At 39.2% G+C, this 21737-nt stretch overlaps 3 protein-coding genes across 6 annotated transcripts in view; 1 reads left to right on the top strand and 2 right to left on the bottom strand.

Annotated features, from left to right (window-relative positions):
- The window catches only part of LOC139943035 (synaptojanin-1-like), a 33074-nt gene extending 28687 nt beyond the window's left edge, over nucleotides 1–4387 (bottom strand). Inside the window, exons 1-3 of the mRNA XM_071939852.1 lie at nucleotides 4243–4387; nucleotides 1580–1666; nucleotides 39–312 (exon numbers count right to left, since the gene is read on the bottom strand). Of these exons, the coding sequence (XP_071795953.1) occupies nucleotides 39–312; nucleotides 1580–1666; nucleotides 4243–4369 (488 nt within the window). The 5' untranslated portion in view covers nucleotides 4370–4387. The remainder of the gene's footprint in view (nucleotides 1–38; nucleotides 313–1579; nucleotides 1667–4242) is intronic.
- Nucleotides 4388–4554: 167 nt separating this feature from the next.
- LOC139942526 (MYG1 exonuclease-like) lies at nucleotides 4555–16715 on the top strand. The gene is made up of 8 exons (XM_071939348.1): nucleotides 4555–4674; nucleotides 6572–6745; nucleotides 7051–7156; nucleotides 8421–8654; nucleotides 9522–9600; nucleotides 12238–12360; nucleotides 12849–13030; nucleotides 13538–16715. The coding sequence occupies exons 1-8, from the start codon at nucleotides 4605–4607 to the stop codon at nucleotides 13701–13703; spliced, it is 1134 nt and encodes a 377-aa protein (XP_071795449.1). The 5' UTR covers nucleotides 4555–4604; the 3' UTR covers nucleotides 13704–16715.
- Nucleotides 16716–16717: 2 nt separating this feature from the next.
- Nucleotides 16718–21737, bottom strand: part of LOC139942525 (tyrosine-protein kinase BAZ1B-like) — a 46416-nt gene continuing 41396 nt past the window's right edge. For all 4 annotated transcript variants that reach the window (XM_071939344.1, XM_071939346.1, XM_071939345.1 and 1 more), the window contains one exon: nucleotides 16718–21202. In XM_071939344.1, the coding sequence (XP_071795445.1) occupies nucleotides 21014–21202 (189 nt within the window). In that variant the 3' untranslated portion in view covers nucleotides 16718–21013. The remainder of the gene's footprint in view (nucleotides 21203–21737) is intronic.

Below are 21737 nucleotides of genomic sequence, written 5' to 3'. Positions count from 1 at the left end.
CCTTTTTTGTCAATAACTTTGTTTGTAATTATCCTTACCAGAAGAATCTGTTATCCGTTGTATGCTCCTGATTCTGTCTCTGAGCGCATAAGCTCAGATCAAACGGCTGTTGCTGGGCCGAGCTCGACCAGACAAAGTAGAACGTTCCAGAGCTGAGCAACTTCCTGACCTCGCTGATGCGTTCCTCGTCGCCGGGGTCATGTCTCAGGGAGATGAAAGAGGTTGCCGTGATGCGGAAGATTTCTGAGGAGCCGATCTTGCCGATGGAGACACAACCGGTGACAATGACAAGATAGAGGATTGTTTGCTCTCCTGCGTAGTTAGGAAAGGCATTCAGTAAAAAAAAAAAAAACATCCACAATCTGCAATCATAGCCTTGATTCAAGGCTGTTGCGTAGCGTGCCCCGGCCCAGTGCGCGGAACAATTCAGCATTCTGCACACAGTGCATACACGTTTTTACAATATGTACATTGTATGTACACTACATTGTACAGCAAGAACAGTATAGCGAAGTCGTGAGTGTCGGTCGTGTCTTTGTACTTTCAACCTCGTACACGTGGCTCAAACAACATGTACCGTACGTGTACCTTACAGATAGTACATGTGCATGTACAGTGTACAGTACGTATGTGTACATACATGTACGCTGTACACGTATTATATGCACTGTTATGTATGGAGGTGCGCTGGCGGAATTCAGTGATGGGGACTGGGATTTTGCAGGTCGCGGCTGGCTGTAGCGCCTTGATCAAGGCTACCACAATCATGGGTATAAATTTTGGTTTTTAATATTAATAATATGAATAGATGACATGTTAAGGCAGTGGACACTACTGGTAACAACTAAAAACAGTTATTAGCATAAAACCTTGCTTGGTAACGGTTAATGGGGAGCTGTTGATAGTATAAAACATTGTGAGAAACGGCTCCCTCTGAAGTAACGTAGTTTTCAAGAAAGAAGTAATTTTCCACGAATTTGATTTTGAGACCTCAAGCATCTGAAAGCACACAACTTCGTGTGACAAGGGTATTTTTTCTTTCATTATTATCTTGCAACTTCAAAGACGAATTGAGTTCAAATTTTCAGAGGTTCGTTATTTTATGCATACATTGAGAACACAAAGTGAGAAGACTGGTCTTTGACAATAACCAACTGTCCAGTGTCTTTAAGGATTAAGAGGCAGGTTGGTCCAAAGTAGAGGACCAGATTGAGAAAACGCTATATCTCCCCAATTGTTTGAATTTGAGGAACAACCAGTAAAATGAGGATGTGGATGATCTAAGACACTTTGAAGGTTTGTAATGGGTAATTGACAATTATACTAAGGAGCAGAACTAAGACTAAAAAAAATTGCAAATTACAGTGTATGTCATTTTGAAAATAACTTGTTTTTGTAAACAGTTTTGTTACTCAATTAATGGAAGAAAACACAAAGAAGCCTGACTTGTCATGTAAAAGGTTTTCTGGCCTGACACTAAACCACTGGCTTAACCCAGAGTAAAAATTGAGCAACGGTAAAGGGTTCCTTAGAAGTTTGAACTACAGTAGTACATCAATTTCAATTGAAGACTCCTCACCAATGTTGAGTTTTAGCACACCGAGGCATCCATAGCCGTCCATCAACTTCTGATACTGCTTTTTTAGAGTTTCTGTCTCCGCCTGACCTATGATGACAAACATTTACAAAAAAAGGAAAAATGAAGACATGAACAAAATAGGGGTGTTTTGGTCAAAGGGATAAGAGCACAGAACTAAAGCAGATTGTAGGTTTGAGTTCCTGTCGTGACAGGTGTATCCTTTAAAAGCAGATCATGTTGATTGTCTTTACAAGCTGATTTGTAAAAATGAACGTTTGTTTGATTCCAACCACTTGACGAAAGGGAAATTATATTTCACAACATCCTTATCGTCACAAAGTACTTTCCCACTTATGTAATAGTAACACTCCATCCTCCCGACTGTCGAAGACCGGAAGGTTACGAGCCAATGCGCGCAAGATTTGACTGCAAATGCAAATTTTAAAAATATTGACAGACTAGACACCAGCTTTGCCAAATTTTTAAAGACGATGTTCAGGTTTTAAACCCCCGCACTGTCTACTTCTCAACCAATCAGTGTACATATTTTCAACCAATCAGCTTTACTATTATTTTTATTTATTCAGCCAAGATTTTACCCAAAAATCAGTATTAGAAACAACAAATGTAAACTAAAAAAAACATGTGACACCTAGAACAATTGTAAACCAATCACCTGAAACCAATGATGGAATTGAACAAAACACTGGCAAATCAAGCAAGACGATTATACATGTATAAACAGACAGGACAAGCCCATTCTAAGATGGCCAGGATTAATAAAAGTGAACCTAACCACTGTGACTCGAAAGCCTATCTTAAATCAAATCTTAAAATGGGAATAAAATCTTTAATTAACAAACATGTAAAACAGTAAGTAATGAGCTTTGGAAAATAAAAAACATGAGAAACAAAATAATTATTTCTATAAATACTATGATATTAAGAAAAAACATATTGACATGCAGCAAGAGTATTTGGAAGTGCACATTTGAGTTAAAAAAGCTGACCTAAAAGTATTGTACTTAATTTATGAGGAAATAAAAACATAGAAAAAAAAACAAAAAAAAAACATGGGCGTTGCCTAGCGTGCAGTTATATTTGTTTTATATATATCGCACAGCCACAGTGTTGTAACAGATGTACAATCTGCAGTCCAGTATGCGCCACTGCACTGGCACATAAAGTTGTTGTACAATCGACATATCAAAATACGAACTCAATCTGTAACTTGTGATCAAGCATGTCAATAGGGATGCGCTGAGCTTGAGTTTGGAAGTGATGTTTACGCTGATTGATTGTGATCATGTCATGATGTAAAACGAAACGCTCATTTGTCAATCGACAGTACATGTATCAGTAGTATTCTTTCATTCATTAAATAGGCCTATGTATCCTCCGCTTACCAGTTTTCACGCTATTATGCCTTTTTCTTTGAATTGGAAAACAAATAATGATGCCATACAACCGATGCCCTAATTACCTTCATTTGTTAATATGAAGTATGCAAACATATTAAAAATTGATGGACATTGAAATGTTCACACCACACACCAATCTTCGATGACTTCAACTGGCCCCCTTTGTTTTGAGTTTTTCCTGTTTTCACGGCAAACGAGAAAGTATGGTTTCCCGGTGAAGCCATACATGGAAGAAACATCTGCAGTAACTACAAGTGTTCTTTGAGACTCTGTGTATGACTCTATAGCCAGCAGTTGCCTTCATTTTTTCAATTAAATGTTAAAAATTACCATGGTAACTTGCAAAAAAATAAAAAAAAAGTTATAAAACGTGTGAATAATTACTGGCTTCCAAATCTGATTTTTATTTATTTTTTAAATATTTTTTTCATCTTAATATTTACAATCAAGCGTATAAATAAACATTGATAATTGAATCAACAAGCTGATGTTTAAATTTTAATATTAATAATAATATGTATATGAGGGTTAAAAAATAAAAATCTTCAACAATTTTAGAAAATGATATAAGGCACATGGCTTCTTTAAGCCTGGGTATTTTTTTTCCAGAATGCTCAGCAAAACATTCAGTCACATGATTTTGATCATCATGAATTGTGAATTGAAATAGTGTTTGATGAAACTTTTTCGGTGGGCAAACATTTTTATATGGCCTCAACATTATGACATATTTTTGAACCTTGTAGAAATGCCTAAAATACCAAACTTTTTGCATTTACAAGTGCAAATGACCTGTGGAGCCTTACGTGTTTCTAAGTTTTGGTCAAGGGAGAGGAGACTCTTTGCTTGGCAAATAAAACCACACAATTTTTATCTAGGGACTGTGTACATCGCGCACAGAGGGGTAAAAGATTTGCCACGATTTTAGGGACACCTCGAAAACAGGACCTCCTACGATATTATTTAAACCAAGCAAAGAAGGTTATAATTTGGACATTAGATTAGTTGATAAACTAGTTTACTTTCAACTCGACAAAGAAACAAACATAAACCCGTAGTGTAACGTAAAAATCCCAGGTGACAGTTATCCAACCACGCCCCCATCTATTAGCTATCCATGTCCATCCGGCCGGCCGGCTGGCCTCCCAAACATTCCCAACCCACACATGATTGATACATTTCACACGACCAGTCAATACAAGACATTTATGATTTACAAAACATCAGCAAAATATCACTTACATAAAACTGCCACTGCATCGGATTCGAATAGCAGCGTTTCTTGCTTTTTCCTGGTTTCCAAGATGACAGAATATGGGGGCTCTAGTTTGTGATAAACTCGGAATGATTTACCGAAAGTTAGAGCCATTTTTTCACAAGTTTGACATCGCCGGCTGATGAATGCAAAACATAAAGTCTTATTCCTGCCGTCAAAGTTATCGTTACCGTAGACATGTACCGGTGGACCGGTGTCCAGACTCTATCGCCTACGTTTAAAGTTCAAAGTTCAATCCTGCTTAAAACGTTTAACCCACTACAAGTTGACCCGCTAACTAAAACCAAATCGCGGGAATTTCTCATCGGCGTTTGATACTGGAACTTCGATGATAATTTTCGCCAGAACAAGAGTCCTTTTTCCAGCATCAATAAATAATTTCAGAAACATAGGATTTGGTGAGTTAATTGAGAAGTATTTCCACAGTTGAGTGGATTTTGGTCTCTTTAGTGTGGAGTTTTTGTCCAAAACCCGGACATGACACATGTGTATTTTTGTACAAAGCACATGAGACAATTTTCAAGATGAGCTGCGCAAACTTCAAGCTTGCGCGGCCAATCATCAACCTTGCACTGTGTGAAATTTGCGTGTGACAAATTGCGTGTGCGGATGAACTTAAGTTTGCGCGCTACTATAATATATAAGCACCGTTGGAAGACGAGAAAGGGGAAGTTATTTTTATTGAATATTGATGGTGATAAATAAGGATAACTTTATTATGTATGACGCCACCACTTTGTCACTCATTTTTGCAAAAAGGAATATCTCATTGAGGTAAATTAGATACTGTAATTATTTCATACCGAATGAAAAAGTGGTATATACAGAAACTTGTCCATATAATTATAAATAAAGCTGAAAGTGAAAGCTACTCAAAAAAGTTCAATTGGATAACTTTCCGCATGGCGCCACCATTTTTTCACTCATTTTTACAAAAAGGGATATATCAATCAGGTAAATTAGATACTATATTATTTTATTTCGAATGAAAAAGTGGTGGCGCCATACGGAAACTTTTCCGTTCAAACAAACACAAACTTTTGATGTGCAACTTTTTAGGACTGTCTCCCACCCACAACGACTTATTTCTAAGGAATGCGAACCACTTAATCACCATAATAAAATGTAGAACCAACAGATACAGAGAGCAATGGTTTTGGAGTTAATTAATGGCGGATAAATTGGTAGCGACGTGCGGAAAATTATCCAAATGATCTTCCCATCATTCATCAAGAGAAGTTGGCAAACTCCCACACAAAGGGATCAAAACACCAAGCTGGATACAGCCAATTCCCTCATAATACAAACATTGATTATGAATTACACAAATCAAGATGTTGTGATTCAGTAATAACTAGACGACAATATTTATTTTAGTCATTGTGAAATCACTGGTTAGCTGGGGGATTCGAACCCACAACCTTGTCACATGGATTGCAAGTCCTGCAGTCTTACCACTTGACCACGGTGACTTGTCTAGATTCACAGTGTGTCCCTCTGAGTCTGATTATGTTTACATGTATTGGTGTTCCGTCCCAACTTGATAATCGTCCCAACTATAGTTTGTCCCAACTATAGCTGGGACGCCCCAACTTTAACACTCAAGTTAGGACCAGTCCCAACTATAGTTGGGACGATTATCAAGTTGGGGCAGAACATTTTAAAGTCTTATTCTTTTTCGTAATAAGTGCTTGTTGATTTTTTGTTTCCTACTTAATTTAAAGGAACGTTACAGCAGAATTGGTAAGAAATTTGGCCCTTTATAAATGCTGTTATTAAGAAACTAAAATCTTGAAGATCACATATTTACATAAAACTTACACGGTCTAATATGATGAAATATTTCTGTCTGAAATGTCATATTTGATAATCTAATTTCGGGTTTGGAGTTTATCGCTCAGTGAGCGTTTTATTCATTTTTGTTTTGGCATCGATGCAATGCAAAATTTGTAATAAGTTTTTCACTAGTCTCTCAGGACCCAAATGTCCGATCGATTTTGAAATTCTCAGGTTTGTCAATTTAATGGTAGATTACATAAAGTGCTTACACTGCCACAAACTTTTTTGCTAGGCTACCAAAACCAATTCTGTAATGTTCCTATAACCTTTAGGTACTTTTTAGTTTAGAGAAATTGAATACTGTTGTACAAACTGGTGCAATTCAACCATCGGTTGTCACATACATGTTTGACACCAGTGCCCCTGTACATTCTTTTTTATAACAATTTTTTTTAATGAAATAAACCAATATTTAATTGCCTTCCTGATTTATTCTTTACTTTTATTTCTTTCCAGTCATTTCCACATTCTACAATCGGCTCACATCACAAGTAACTAACGACAAAGACATGGCAGAAACAAAACGTCAATGCACCAAGAAGATCATCGGTACCCATAATGGATCCTTCCATTGTGACGAGGCCCTCGCTTGTTTCTTACTCCGCAGATTGCCAGAGTATAAAGACGCAGGTAACAAAAGTGTTGAAGTTTAGACTATGAAATTTAGTCTCACTTTGAAGTTTGATCTGTTTCTTCTGAAAGATAATGATCTTCTGTTATTTTTTACTTACCCAAATATTTGAAGCCACCCAAACACGTCAAGAGATATTTTTGTGAATCATTATGGTTATTTTCTACTCTCCAACCATATTTCATAACAAATGCTTTTTATCGCCAACAGTACCCAATCCAAATGTAATGTGTCCCCTTAAGATGTAGGCCTCCTACAGTCTTCAAAATTAATTGTTGTGTTTTGTTTTGTTTTTTTCTACAAGAAATTGTCAGAACCAGAGACCCGAAGAAACTTGAGGGGTGTGATATCGTCGTTGATGTAGGCGGAGTATTCGACCCCACGATTCACAGATATGATCATCACCAACGGTAAGTTGATTACAGCCTCAATCTTTCAAATTCACCAGTTGAGTAGGACGCCATGGCCGAGTACACACGGAGGAAACAAAGGTGATTGCCTCCATGCCCCATGGTGATTGTCTTGGTGTCCTTCAGTGTTGTAGCCACGGTGGGCGGTGCTGGGCGGGCCTGCCCAGGACTCACATTTTTTGCTCAGCACTTTGAGGAAAATATAATGTGCTGCTCAGCACAGACTTCAAATATTGTCCAGAGTGCATTGATTTGAGACACAGCTAATGACTAATGATAAGGAGTATCAAATGTCACAGAGAAAGAACACAGTCAAAAGATTATTCAACTTATTGCATTGCCCCAAACTCGAAACAATTTGAAAACGTTGCCCCACTTCAGCAATAATGACCACACTGTAATTAAACAACATGAATAGTTTGTTGATCTCCTTGTCCTGGGTAGCTTTCCAACAAAATTGATTTATTGCCCACCACTAAAACTGGTCTAGCTACAACACTGGTGCCCTTGAAATGCTCCCGTAGACATTTATAATTTCCCCAGTGGAGAAAATGTCTTGGTGCCCTTGCCCCTTCAAAACCGAAGCATACAGGCCTGCTGGAGCGGTTTTTAGCCTCAAATTCAAGCTCTTGTGGTTTAGTTATCCGGTATGGGTTTGAATCCCGGTCATGACACTTGTGTCCTGGAGCAAGACTCTTCACTATAACTGCTTAGAACTCTTTACCCAGGGGTATAAATGGGTACCTGAGGTGGTAGAGGTCAGACCTGTAGCTTCCTTTTTGAAAGAGCAAGGGCACCAAGACATTTTCTCCTACATAATAGGGCACCCTGTAAGGAAATTGTAATTGTCTACTGGAGCATTTCATGGGCACCAAGAGAATGGCTTTTGTGCCTCCGTGAAGTATCCGAGTTTGATTTATAGCAGAAAGCTATATAATTTATTTCTTTTCTCTTGTGAAATAGTTGACGTTCTGCCGTCGATTTCACAAAACTCTTCCTAACTTGAGACAAATCTTAGGACTTAGGACGAGTCCCAACCCTGCACTGTAGCATGCAGACCTTAACATTAATCCTAAGTTAGGACGAGTTACTTGTCCTAACTCGAGATAAGACGAGTCCTATCTCTTTGTGAAATTGACGGCAGGTTTTATAAGTTAGAAGTTATACTTTGTTTTGTCTTGTGAAACAGTCCATTTTCACATTCCATACAAAATTCTGGTTGATGTGTGTAAAGAAATAATAATGGTTTTCTCTTTTGAAATAGTTCATTTTCGCATTCCATGAACTCGCTGGAGCCGAGTAAATCCTGGACAACGAAGCTGAGTAGCGCTGGTCTTGTCTACCTCTACTTCGGCAGGCGAGTCCTCCGTACCTCAAAGGGTCTGACGGATGCTGACGAGCAAAAGGTGGAGGCGCTGTTCGACAAGGTGTACGAGAACTTCATGGAGGAGATTGACGCCATTGATAATGGGATCTCACAGACTGATGAAAATCCAAGGTTAGAGAGGGCATAATATATAGGATTTTAGGCATTGCATGGTAGGGTATCAATTTATTTATGGTTTGTGGTAACACCGTGTGTCTATCTACTTGCCAGGTAGAGTTTGTTCTTTAGAGAACTGTCTTTCTTTATTCTACTACCGCAGAGTAGATTAATCGGATGTTCAGGAGACTTTCAGAACGTCCAGCTTTTTAACAACTACTACCGGGGCGGAAGATATTTAGAAAATTGGCTGGGACTACTACTTTAGCTTATATGATCGTAATTAACTGCACTACCAGGGAGTCAGTTCTTGAAATTTGTCTCAACGTTTCAACTAGATTGCTCTAGTCATCGTTAGGCATAATAATAATCATAATACCACCAGACCACCATAAGTGACCCATCTGCCCAAAATAAAAAAAATTTAGCAAATATTTTTTTTTACAAATTATTAAAATACTCAACACGGTTGAGTATGAAGAAGGTAATCAAAATAAATAAGTAGTAAACGTGCGGGTACAACCATGTATTAAATCCCTCTCTGAAAAGAGCTGGTGTAGGCTCGACCTTTCACACAGTACATACTCTGCTCGTCTTCAAGAGAGGGGCAGATTTAAATGTGCCGACACTTAACCAACTGAGCTGATCCACATGTAGCCCTTTGTTGGCGGTTTCCTTTTTTGTAATTTTTATTTGTTCAGGGAGCCAGTCGCAAGCTGATCAACCTGAAACCACTGCTGATTAGCCAGGGATCACACACAAGTTTACGATACATCCTGGGAAGTGGCTGGACAGTAATAACCTCAAGGGGTTGCAACTCTTAATTCCAACTATTATATAATAAACAACAAGGGAAACTAAAATTTGTTCTGTTTTACGCAGGTATCAGATTACCAGTAACTTAAGCTCTAGAGTGAAACATCTCAACCCGGACTGGATGGATAAGAATCCCGATGAGGAAGTGAGTATATTACTACACCCTAGACCGATCCATTAAGCTTCCCCTCATTGCATATTGACCAATCACAACCCATTGTGCAACCAAAAGTCCAGCACTATAAAGTCTGACATGCGTGCGTGTATGCTCGGCGCGCGCGACAGAGTTGTGCAGAATGGCATCGGAGAGGCTCACGTGTCTTGCTCACACGTGCGCTGCGGGCGGAGCCTAATGGATCGGTCTATTGTTTCTCAGAAATGTTTTTATGGCCTGGGTGGCCAAGCGGTCTAGTTCATCAGACCCAACCCAGGTCAAAATTGCAGTTGAACCCAGTTAACTGGGGTCAACTGGTTCAACTGGATAGTGACCATAGAGTTATATATAAGAACTAGAGCGCGCACTGGCCTATATACGCGCCCCGGTATGCGAGCAGGCGGCCATTTTCTAAGTTGACAAAACAGCTATCTCACAGCGTGTGTTTGTGCGGCCATTTTGTAAGTTGAACAAACAGCATCGCGTGAGCGTTCAATAAAAAAAACCTCAAACATGTATTTCATATTCAACGTGGGTGCAGAATGACACGCTTGTCATCTTGCGGTCCCGTGGCGTTTGTGCAAGAAGCAACACTCATGCGCCCTCTAGTTCTTATATATAACTCTATGATAGTGACCCAACTCGTCCATTTTCCATATTAACCAACTGGTTTGGACTAGGTTTAACTGTTTTCAACTAGGTTTAAATTATAAACCAGTTGGTGTCTGTCCATTTTCCATATTAAACCAACTGGTTTGGACTAGGTTTAACTGTGCTCAACTAGGTTTAAATTATAAACCAGTTGGTGTCTGTTCATTTTCCATATTAAACCAACTGGTTTTAACTGTGTTTAACTTGTTTATCAACTGGTTTTCAACTAGTTCCAGTTAAACACAGTTTAACTAGATTCAAAGAATTTTGAATTTTGACCTGGGAAACTCTTGTTTTGTCAGCACTCGGCAGCAGTGTTTGGGTTAGGCCTGGGCGAATTATTCAAATATCCGGTTAATGGTGAATAGGTTTTCCTATCCGTAACTGCAAATGCTTTTTTTTTTCTTAACTGGATATCCGCATAGGGCGCGAATACCTATTTATAAACCGGATAGTTCTGTAATTACAACCAAGAAACCGGATATTCTTTTAATATCCGAATATCTGTGGACGTCGGGCGACAACTGATAGGAATGTTTTGTCTGAATCCTTATGAAACTTCTATTAAGACAACATAAAACAGCATAAATTAAGTATTTAACTATGCTCACCTCCGTGAAGAGTTAAAACAATGACATTTCTGACGTCATTTGTTCAAAGATTACGAAAGTTTTCCTTCACGTAGAGTCAATCACGATCAAAAGAAAAAGCAAATCGCCATCTTTAAATTAGATCCGGTTATTTTTATGAATGAACCGAGTGACACTGTCTAAAACTAATATCATCCGCCCATACGATCTCATTCACAAAAGAACAGCGCCCTCTAGCGGCAAAAAACAAATATTTTTAATATTTTGTTGAATATTTTTTTTTAATACTAGTTTTAAACTATTTGAATATCCGGTTAATTTCGGATAGTTGGCCAGCGATATCTGAATATCAAAATTTCACTATTCGCCCAGCACTAGTTTGGGTTTGATTCCCAGTCATGACACTAGTGCTATTGAGCAAGCCTAACCATAATTGCTTGGTAACAAGTTTGGAAAGTAACACATTCTGATATACAAGAGTTTGCGGGAACACCATGTAATATCTATCTCTAAATGAGTTGGGGTGGTTCTGAAAAGAACCGTTGGATTAACTTGACGTTTTGATCAGCATGTCGGAAACATCGAGTTAATGTTAATCCAACGCTTCTTTTCAGAACTACCCCCAATTCATTTAGAGATAGTTATTGTGTTACCGCAAACTCTTCTATATTTTATTTCCACCATGCAAAGTTTCAAATCCTACTTAACACATTCTGCTCTACCAGCCAGGGTCCCCCATGCAAGTTCGTAAGGTATTTCATTCTCTCCTACCAGCCTGGCTCCTAGTGGATGATACCCATGCCTACATTCTTGCAGAAGGAGTAACCCTGTTTCAGACTGGGAGTAGGTGGCACGTGTCCCTGATAACAGTTTACTTGTGTCGATAGCCCTAATCAGTTTGTGTAGACCTCACTTTGAAGTAGCCATCCGACCTTGTGAGTTTGATCGCAATCTCATTAAAACAAATTTAAAGAAAATGCAACTTTTCACAGTTTTGTTTTATTTATGCAGCAAATTGCGATACAATAGATATTTGGTTTGCGGTAACACCATGTGTGTATCTACTTGCCAGGTAGTCTTTGCTCATAGAGAACTCTCTTGCTTTATTCTACTACCGCGGAGTAGATGTTCGGGGTTTCGGGAGACTTCTCAATTCTGAAAAGAACTGTCCTACTTTTGTTTACTCTTACCTGGGCAGATGGTATAGAAATAGGCTGGGACTACTACTTTAGCTTATAGGATCGTGATTATTAAATTGAACTACATGTACCACTGAGTCAGTTCTTAAATTGGTCTCATCGTTTTCACCAGCTTGTGGTACACCAAGTGAGAATACTGGTCTTTGACAATTACTAATTGTGTCAAGTGCAAATTGTTCCTTTGTCAGGCTGGATTTCAGAAGGCAATGCAGCTGACAGGGGAGGAGTTTCTAGACAAAGTAAACTACTACACCAACAGCTGGTGGCCGGCTAGGGAACTAGTGGAGACCGCCCTCAAGGAACGATCTCAGGTGAGTTGAATTTACTACAATCTTTGACTACATCTTCTAGCCCTTTTCACACTTCTAGCGTGTCGTGGCCGAGCAGTTAAGAGCACCGGATTCAAGCTCTGGTGATTGATCTGCAGAGTGTGGGTTCAAATCCCAGTCGTGACACTTGCTAAGAAAAATTGGGGAGGAAGTGCTTTCTGCTCTACCGGCCATGCTTCGGACTGATGATACCCAAGCCTACATTTGTATGGACTGTAAAAGGGGTAAGCCCGTTTCAGCCCTAGGAGAAGGTGGCAAAGGCCTTTGGACAAAAATAATTGTAGCTCACACCTTGAAGTGGCCTTCAGGTCTTGTGTGTCTGGCGACTTGCTAAAAAAAAAATACTAATAATAATAATAATAATAATAATAATAATAATAAAACAATCTATTTACCTGGGGGTAACCCTGGAGAATAACAGCCAGCCTTCTCACACTGTATGATTGTTTTACCGACATCTTTTTATTCAGGTCGACAAGAGTGGTGAAATAGTCGTCTTTAAGGAAGGGGGTTGTCCGTGGAAGGAGCACCTCTTTTCCCTGGAGAAATCCTTGAGTATTGAGACGCCGATCAAGTACGTCTTGTACTCGGACTCCAATGGAAAATGGAGAGTTCAATGCGTGGCAGTCTCAAGTAATTCCTTTAGCAACAGGTAATGTTTTAATAATATTAATAATAATAGTGGCTTCTATATAGCACTCTGGTCCGTCACGTAGTGACGCTTATGGCGCTTCAACAAAATAGTGTGCTTTCAGATAGGAATAAAAGGCTTCTGGTCAGAAGTCTTTTATTATTATTTCAAAAACTATGTTACCTCAGAGTGAGTCTTTTGTCACAGTGTATTATACTATCGACAGCTCTCCGTTTCTCTTTACCAAGTAAGGTTTAACATGTTTAATGCTAACATGTATTTTGAGTAATTACCAATTGTGTACAGTGCCTTTAACCATTTACTGCTGGAGGATGGGGTGTTAAGCTGTTGGTCCCGTGTGTTGTGTAACACTTTTAAAAGAACCCAGTGCACTTATCGTAAAAAAGAGGGGGTTCAGAGATTGTGGCTAATGTAAAATTCACATAATGTTTGCTGACAGGATTATGAAAAGCGTATTGATAAATTTTAGCAAATATTTTTTATACATTTCTTTATTTCTTCACTCAGACTCTCCCTTCCGGAAAAATGGCGTGGTATTAGAAACGAGGAACTGTCAGAGCTGTCTGGCATCCCAGGGTGTATATTCGTACACGCCAACGGGTTCATCGGTGGAAACGAGACGTACGAGGGCGCTCTTCAGATGGCAAGAACATCATTGGCCCAAGCTAGCTAGGTGTTTGTTACATAATCCTAGTTGCTGATTGACTTTGACATGATACTGCATAGGCATGAACGGTGGCAATTGCCCCTATTGCCCCTGCTCATTGCCTTGGTGCCCCACGAAATGCTCCAATGGTAAGATAGCAAGAAGTCACTGGCCCAAGCTGGAAAGATGTTTATTTTATAACCCTAGTTGCTGATTGACTTTGACCTGATTCTGCAATTGCCTCTGTTGCCCGTGGTCATTGCCTTGATGCCCCAGGCAACGTTCCTATGGAAATTTATCGTAGAGGTGCTCTTTACTAAGGAGAAGACGCTTTGGTGCCCTTGCCTGTTTAAAAATGAAGCATGATGCCTGCTTTAAGCTTTCAATCATCATTCTTCATCAGCCAATGGAGCATAGGACTTTCTGATCTTGCTTGCTGTAATTTTTATAATGTGACACTCATTAGTAGGTCAATACGCTATTCTGATTTTTCGGTAAATCTCTTATGTAAAATGAAGACAGTGGTAAAGTACATGTTAAAGCTGTCTACATGGAATTGATTAATGGAAGCACCCCCGAATCATGATGTGGAGAGCCCTTGATTTAATTTAAATATAAAAAAACCAAGTTAAAGGAATTGACTGAAAAGTTTATAAAACCAAAAATTTACGCGAGCATGTTTTGTAAGTCATATATTCTATGCAAGTTTGCCTAAACAAGGCTAAAATGCCACTCTTTGTAAGAGGCTAAAAAAACAAAACATTTAAAATGAAAATAACTTGGCAATGTGTCACTAAAACTGTTCATTAGTGGACCCTCATTACATGCTTAAAGGCCTTGTATAAAACGCATGTAAAAATTTCCAACAAGCATGACAACTAGATATCCTTTTTTTCTAAGTTTTTGCTGACGGATGACTAAAGTATAGATAGAGATGTTATTATAATAATAATAACATCTCTATCTATACTTGGATTAAAAGCAATATACCAGTATACTGTCAAAATTTTCATGAATCTACACGTACATGTACACCATGCAGGGCTTCAGAACAAAGGGGCCTATTATGTGTATCCGTAGACGTTGGAAATCTGAAAACAACCAAATTGGCACAACAGACGCTGTGATGATAAATGCAAAGGATTTGAAGGCAGGCTTTCACCCATTCAAGTCACTTTTGCAGTCAGCTGTAACTCTCCCTGATTCTGCAGAAAGTTCCCTGGCAACCAAAAACAAAACGTTTTTCCATGTTCTGATGAACAAATTTGATAACCTCCCTGATTGTGGACAATTTTTTCCCGATTATGTTGAACATATTATTGCTAAATATATCCCTGATTCTTGTACAAGAACGCACGATGGAAATGTTAGCAGCTCTGCTGATGCGTAAAAGTGGAATTCGTGATGAATGAAATATATGACTTGCTTAGTCACGAGTGACCGCTTACATTTGAATTCCTCGGACTACAGAGACAGTTGCTGTGTCACACGATTTGGATTTGGTGCAAGCTTTTGTATAGCAACCTCCAGATGAGCAGCTCACCCTGGTAATACACATCCATTCATAATTGTGTATTGGTGTTCACCATCTCTTACATAACTGCGTGAAAGCTTGCCCCGAATCATGTGACATAGCAACTGTCTCGATAATCTGAGGAATTCAAACTTAAGTGGTAACTTGTGGTCAAGCATGTCATTGTACAATGTTGTAGCAGTACCAGACAACATTTAAATCTAACACGTAAATGGCTTAATGTTTTCCAATCCGAGTGATGGAAGTCCATTTGTTTTTAACCGGCCTACCAAGGAAAAACGGCTTTGTCCCCTCACAAGTGAAGTATTAGGCATGTAAAAGTATAAAGTATGTATGCATTTTTTCAATTTGAAAAACATTAAAACAAAATAAAATGTATAGAAACACCATGAATCGAGAAATTGTATTTCCCACGCAAGAGTCAGAAACTATTGTATATTAGCAGAGTCTTTCTCAAAGGCTAAATAAATGCCTTAAGTTTCGACCCTTGCAGAGTCTAATTTCTCGTAGCTTTCGAGAAAGACTCTACGGAAAGACCTCCCTGCTCGTCAGCTGTCCCTCAAGACCCACAGTAACATCCTCCTATTTTATTCCTTTATTTATTAATGGGAATAACAGTGTTCGGACCTGGTCTTCACTGCATGGTAATGACCTTGGTTGGTGGCTGGCGCTGTTAACGGATCTCGCCTCCGGCTCGGTCCGTTAGCCACCAATCCGGTCATCACCACGCAGTGAATACCTAACCCTTGCACTGTTATTCCCTAATAAGTATTCCCTGCTTGAAGCCATGGTTTCATTGTATATCCCACCATGGAGGAAGAAAGAGAAGGAGCTCGAACGACCCGCAAAACTGCAGAGTAACTAAAGAATACCCTGACAATGCCCCTGTCTGACCAGTGGAGAAAGATAGGAGACCTCTAGCTGGACGGCCAATAAACGAGCAGGATTAGATCTCTTAGTACAGAACGTGCGATACCGCCGCTCTGCACCATTGCCTTCGTGTAAAGTTGAATTATTGGAGACAAGAATTGTGAATATACATGTTTTCATTTACCGTTTGTGGTGTTTCACTGAAACATCATGGCATATTTTTACATTTTTTGTGACTTTCCGATCACTGTCAGTGGTTAAACATTTGGGTATTAGCACACGAGGGTGGTTGGTATTCAATTGTGTTTTTTTTATTTGGTAGGCACAAGTGTACACAATTTTTATCAGGTCTCAAAAAAGTTGTTGTTTCTGTATTATATCAATACGACATACGACACCATGGTTGAGTGAAGAACCAAGTGCGCACGCGCAAACTCACATACGCCAGGTCGCCCATTGCCTGTATGAGGTATGTGGGTGATTACGAGGTGTCGTTAAACGACCGCGGTACCACGGGTTTGACTTTCTAAAGTCCCTTCGTTCGAGCTCCTTCTCGTCCTTCCTCCATGATCCCACCTACAATAAATAAATGTATTCACAGTGATGAGGTTATTAAACCAGCTCTACAAGTTTTACATATTTTGTTTATTTGTTTATTAAAAACATTTCAAAGTCACAGCCAGAGATCAATTAAACTTAAATATTAACAATATTCATAAAAAAAAAAAAAAATTTAGGACAGAAATTGAAAGGCAGAAGGCCAGCTTTTAATTAAAGGGTCACATTGCCCTTGGATCGGGTGAGCTGGTCTAGGAAAAGCCTTTTAAACTGTTTGTTATAAATTACATACTGCAATGATAGAAAGATGTTTTAAAAGTAGAGTACAATGATCTACACAGCTGGCACGGTTTTCCTTTATACATGTTATACGCCGCGAACTAACACGGCACGAAAATTTTTTGTTATGTGGATTTAACCTGACCGTGTTGGCTCGCAAAACTTACAACAATGCTTATGGGATACTCACACTACTGAATAATTAAAAAGAAACGGATGTTACATTCGTTCCAGGAAGGTAAAGTTAAACAAGTAAAGCCCGGTTCATTCAGAATTGCTGTGTCGAAATAAACTGCAGGGGAGAAAGTAAAGGCAGTGGACACTATTGGTAATTACTCAAAATAATTATTACCTAAAAACCTTTCTTGGTGACGAGTAATGGGGAGCGGTTGGTACAATGTAGTATAAACATTGTGAGAAACGGCTCCCTCTGAAGTAACAAAGTTTTTGAGAAAGAAGTAATTTTCCACAAATTTGATTTCAAACAATCAGAATTAGAATTTGAGGTCTCAAAATCAAGCATCTGTAAGCACACAACTTCGCGTGAAAAGGGTGTTTTTTCGTTGATTATTATCTTGCGACTTCGACGACCAATTGAGCTCAAATTTTCACAGGTTTGTTCTTTTATGCATATGTTGAGATACACCAAACGTGAAGGCTAGTCTTTGACAAATACCAATAGTGTCCAATGTCTTTAAGTGTATTTTCATGGTAGTCAGCAGGGCTAGTAACCCAGAATTGTTTTAGTAGCCCTGATGAGATTTTGGTAGCCCAAAAAACACATTACATCTTAAGATACGGCACATATTGGTCACCGAAAGTGTTTCATTTTTACAATACCATCAGCACAGGTCATTATTGTTTGTGATGTTATTTTACTGCATTATTTTTGCATAGCCGGCCGGGCTATCAAATTGGAAAAAAATGAGTAGCCCGGCTCTTAACAAGGTAGTCCCAGGCTAGTGGGCTAGTGACAATTTCGACCCCTGAAACTGGTTCGCAACCAGACTGCATGGTGTATCATAAGTTGTCTTTTACTTATGACTACTTCTCAGGCTTTTAAATAGGCAATAGACCGATCCATTAAGCTCCGCCACATTGTGTATTGACCAATCACAACGCAATGAATGTCTGACAAATAAAGGCCGACATGCGTGCGCGTATGCTTGGAGCGCGCAGCAGAGTTGTGCAGAAAGGCATTGGAGAGGCTCATATGTTCTTGCTCACACCTGCGTCGTGGGCGGTGGAGCCTAATGGATCGGTCTATTGTTAGAATGACTCCTTTAAGCCCAATTCATACTTCCTGCAAACATGGCAAATGCGAATGCATTACGAGTTTCGACGTCACAAATTCACAACGAATAATTCACAACAGTTGAACTGTGCTCAGCTGCTGTAAAAAACAGCCATGTGATATTATACCATTGTTGCACGCTGTGATGGGGAGCATGGCGTTTTGTACAGCTCGGGTGCCATTTTCCCCCCAACGAGGGTGTACAAAACCCATGGACCCCAAATCATAGCATGCAACAATTGTTTTATTATACCATGGTAGCATTATTATTCCTCTTTTCAAAGTTCGGTTTTCATCTTCAAACATTATAACAACGAGTACATACTTTAATAAGCAGACGAACAGTTGTTCAAATAAGAAACAATTCTCCACTGTTCCCGCAAACCCGCGGCCGTTTTGTACTAAGTCAGTAAGTGCTGGAAATCGACTAACACTGGGAACCGGTAATGTACACCGGTTAACAAAACTCAATACCCGCCGCAAGGTGGTTGGTTCTCATGCAACCAATCAAACTTTACAGTTTGTTACCGAGGTATTACAACAAAATTTGCTTTGCATTCGCAGGCAGAATGAACTGGGTTTTAGTTGGTCTAATTTGTACATGTCCCGCTATTTCTGAATTGAGTTCTGCCCACTATATTATACAAGTATATGTAACAGCATAAAAAAAACCATTCTGACTCGCATAAACCGTACTGTTTTTAAAACAAGGTACACGTATGACCTAATTAATAATCTATGATCTACTTTTGGTTAAACTTTTTTACAAAAATATGTATAATTCAAATACCAGTGTTAAAAATGGTTTTACTTCCCTCTACTAACAGAAAGACGCCTAGGAACAACTGTACAGGTTTAGTTTGGCCCAAGGTCTTTTTAGTGGCTGCAATCATATTCATCTTTTTGGTGTTTTTAAACTTTTGAAAAAGGAAGTAGCTATTTACTTTTAGGATCAAGGAGTTTAGGATATTTCAACATCTGTTTGGAAGAAATGTTGGCAAAGAACACAGTTGTTGTTTGGTTTGATGTTTCGAACAGTACGTCTATACTCTGCTCCACTTCAGGAGAAGTACATGTATCCTGGTCGAAACATCAATACCATCAATAAACTCTGGCTCTTTTTAGAGCCGAACACTTCATCCAAAAGCATGGTTTTCCTGTGTCTGATAACTTTGCAGTGACTAGCCAGCAGTACCACTCAGCTTGTCAATAAGCCATTTGTGGGTAAGATTTGAATATTGTCTGGTATGTACATGCATGGAGGAATAATTTATTCCTCCATGGTACATGTGCAATGTCGTGCTTGATCACAAGTTACCAGTTAACGTTGAAATTCTCAGACTATAGCTATTCTTTTGGTTCCTCTGAGCGCTTAGAGACTTTCTTTTGGAGGTGTTAGGCGCTATATAAATGCGGTTATTATTATTATTATTATTATTATTATAGCGACAGTTGCTATGCCCACATGATTAGGAGAAAGCTTTTGCATAGTTACATACATAAGATACAGTGAACACCTATGTAACATTCTAAATGGATTTTTCTGGCACAATGGTACCGGGTTCGCTCTTCTGGAGGTTGCTATGCGAAGGCTTGCCCCAAACCATTTGACATAGCAACTGTCTCTATAGTCTGAGGAATCAATATGTACATTAAGTGGTACATTGTGACTAAGTACATGTAAGTCATTGTACCTGACTTTTTTCAAATCTAACACGCAGAATGGCCTATTAAAAAGTCTACCCAGCATGTTCAGTAGTCCACATTTCATATTAAACAGAGATGTTTTCATCACCAACTAGCCAGGTGGACCACCTGAAGAGAAATTTACCCTGGCCCAATTATGCATACATCTCTACATAACCCCAAATTCTGCACTTATGATCACCGTTCCCTGCATACTGTGCTTGCGCCCACTTTCTGTGACAGCTGTGTAAGCAAAGAATGCCTACATGTAGTAACGTGAAGTATGAACAGGGCCCAATTTCATAGAGCTGCTAAGCACACAAATTTGCTTAGCATGAAATTTCTTTCTTGATAAAAACAGGATTACCAACCAATTTTCCATTTGTTGCATATTGCTCGTTACTGTTTTTGAAGCTGTTGTTTGCTCATCCTTAAAATCACGTGGAAACTTTGTTGGTAACCCTGTTTTTATCAAGGAAGAAATTTCATGCTAAGCGAATTTGTTTGCCTAGCAGCTCTATGAAATTGGGCCCTGGCAGAAGCAAACATTCCTTGCTATATGCTTGAAATAAGCATGGAGTTTCCACCTTAGGTAAGCCGATTAATCTGTGTAAAGCCTGGTTCATACTTCCTGCGAATGCGAATGCGAAGCGATTTTGACGTGAATTTGACGTCACAACCCTCCTTTTGCAGCGATATTCGCAAGTGAGTTGAACTCCTCTGCGAACTTTTCGTTGCGAATTTGTGACGTCAACATTCGTATCGCATTCGCATTCGCATTCGCAGGAAGTACATGTGTATGAATCGGGCTTTAGGCAGGAAAAGCCATGAAAGTGGGGCTTGGAGATTTAAATGATATTTGGCAAGCAGACCACTTTTAAGGGAATTACACATGGGTGCATCGACGAGAATCCTTGTTAAATAGTAATACTTTGTTATAGTAATACTTCCTATTACACACACCAAGCAAGTTTGGGCTGAAGCTGAAGTAGTGTGTTCTTCCTTTTCAGACTTTTCCCCAAACCCCAACCTTTTTTCGGTATACATTTTACCGCTCAAATGAACTGAGCTGCCAACTTTCACAAACATTTTAAAAGCTGCATCTTTTTGCCATCGTTAGCGACTGTGCTGTCGTAGCGTTCTTTTACCATAGCTGTGATCCCTGCGCTGGTTAGTGTTGTTGGCCCCGCTGGATTGAGAACAGCCTTGTTGCCATTCATCAACGGCATCGGGGAGGTTCCATTTAAGGAGATTGACAAAGAAATCTTCCAGCTTCTGGGCTTGGAGTAAGACATGCTGGTCATTCTGTGGGAGGATAGATTAAAGAAAAGGGGTACGTTTTAGATTAAGTCAATCAATCAATCAATCAAATAGATGGAAATTTGTGATTTTTTTTTCACAGAGCTTCAGGAAAGTACTGAGTTTAACAGTGCTAACACATCGGTGTATGGGTAAAACCAAAGTTGATATGCATTATTTCGATGCAAATTTAACATCTACTGAATCGTTGCTAAAATAAAGGATTCTAACTGCCTCTAGCTACAGGCAACCTTGGTGGTCTAGTTGGTATGACACTGCTCTAGAAGTGCAAAGGTCTCGGTTCGAATCCCACCCCAGTAACATGTGATTTTATTTCACAAAGCTGTGGGAGAGTCCTGAGTATACAGTGCTAACACACATCCTTGTATGTGGGTGAAACCAAAATTAATGTCCTGTATCCCCGAGGTACATTTCCAGCCACGAAAAAATAAGCTAGCACAACAAAATTAGGTTTGAATGTTATATTTTAGCAGTAGGTACTGCAATGAGTTCATAATTTAGTTCCATGATTTGTGTGCTT

The sequence above is a fragment of the Asterias amurensis genome, chromosome 10, assembly GCF_032118995.1.
Source record: "Asterias amurensis chromosome 10, ASM3211899v1".
Taxonomy (NCBI): domain Eukaryota; kingdom Metazoa; phylum Echinodermata; class Asteroidea; order Forcipulatida; family Asteriidae; genus Asterias; species Asterias amurensis.
The sequence above is the reverse complement of the archived record's forward strand: the minus strand, read 5'-3'. Positions and strand labels throughout refer to the sequence as shown.

Bases quoted from the DNA above. Each gene is read 5' to 3' on its own strand.
- LOC139942526 (XM_071939348.1), top strand. From the start codon at position 4,605: ATGATAATTTTCGCCAGAACAAGAGTCCTTTTTCCAGCATCAATAAAT. The intron at 9,601-12,237 runs GTGAGTATATTA...TTCCTTTGTCAG, and splicing joins ATAAGAATCCCGATGAGGAA to GCTGGATTTCAGAAGGCAAT. The intron at 13,031-13,537 runs GTAATGTTTTAA...TTCTTCACTCAG, and splicing joins AGTAATTCCTTTAGCAACAG to ACTCTCCCTTCCGGAAAAAT.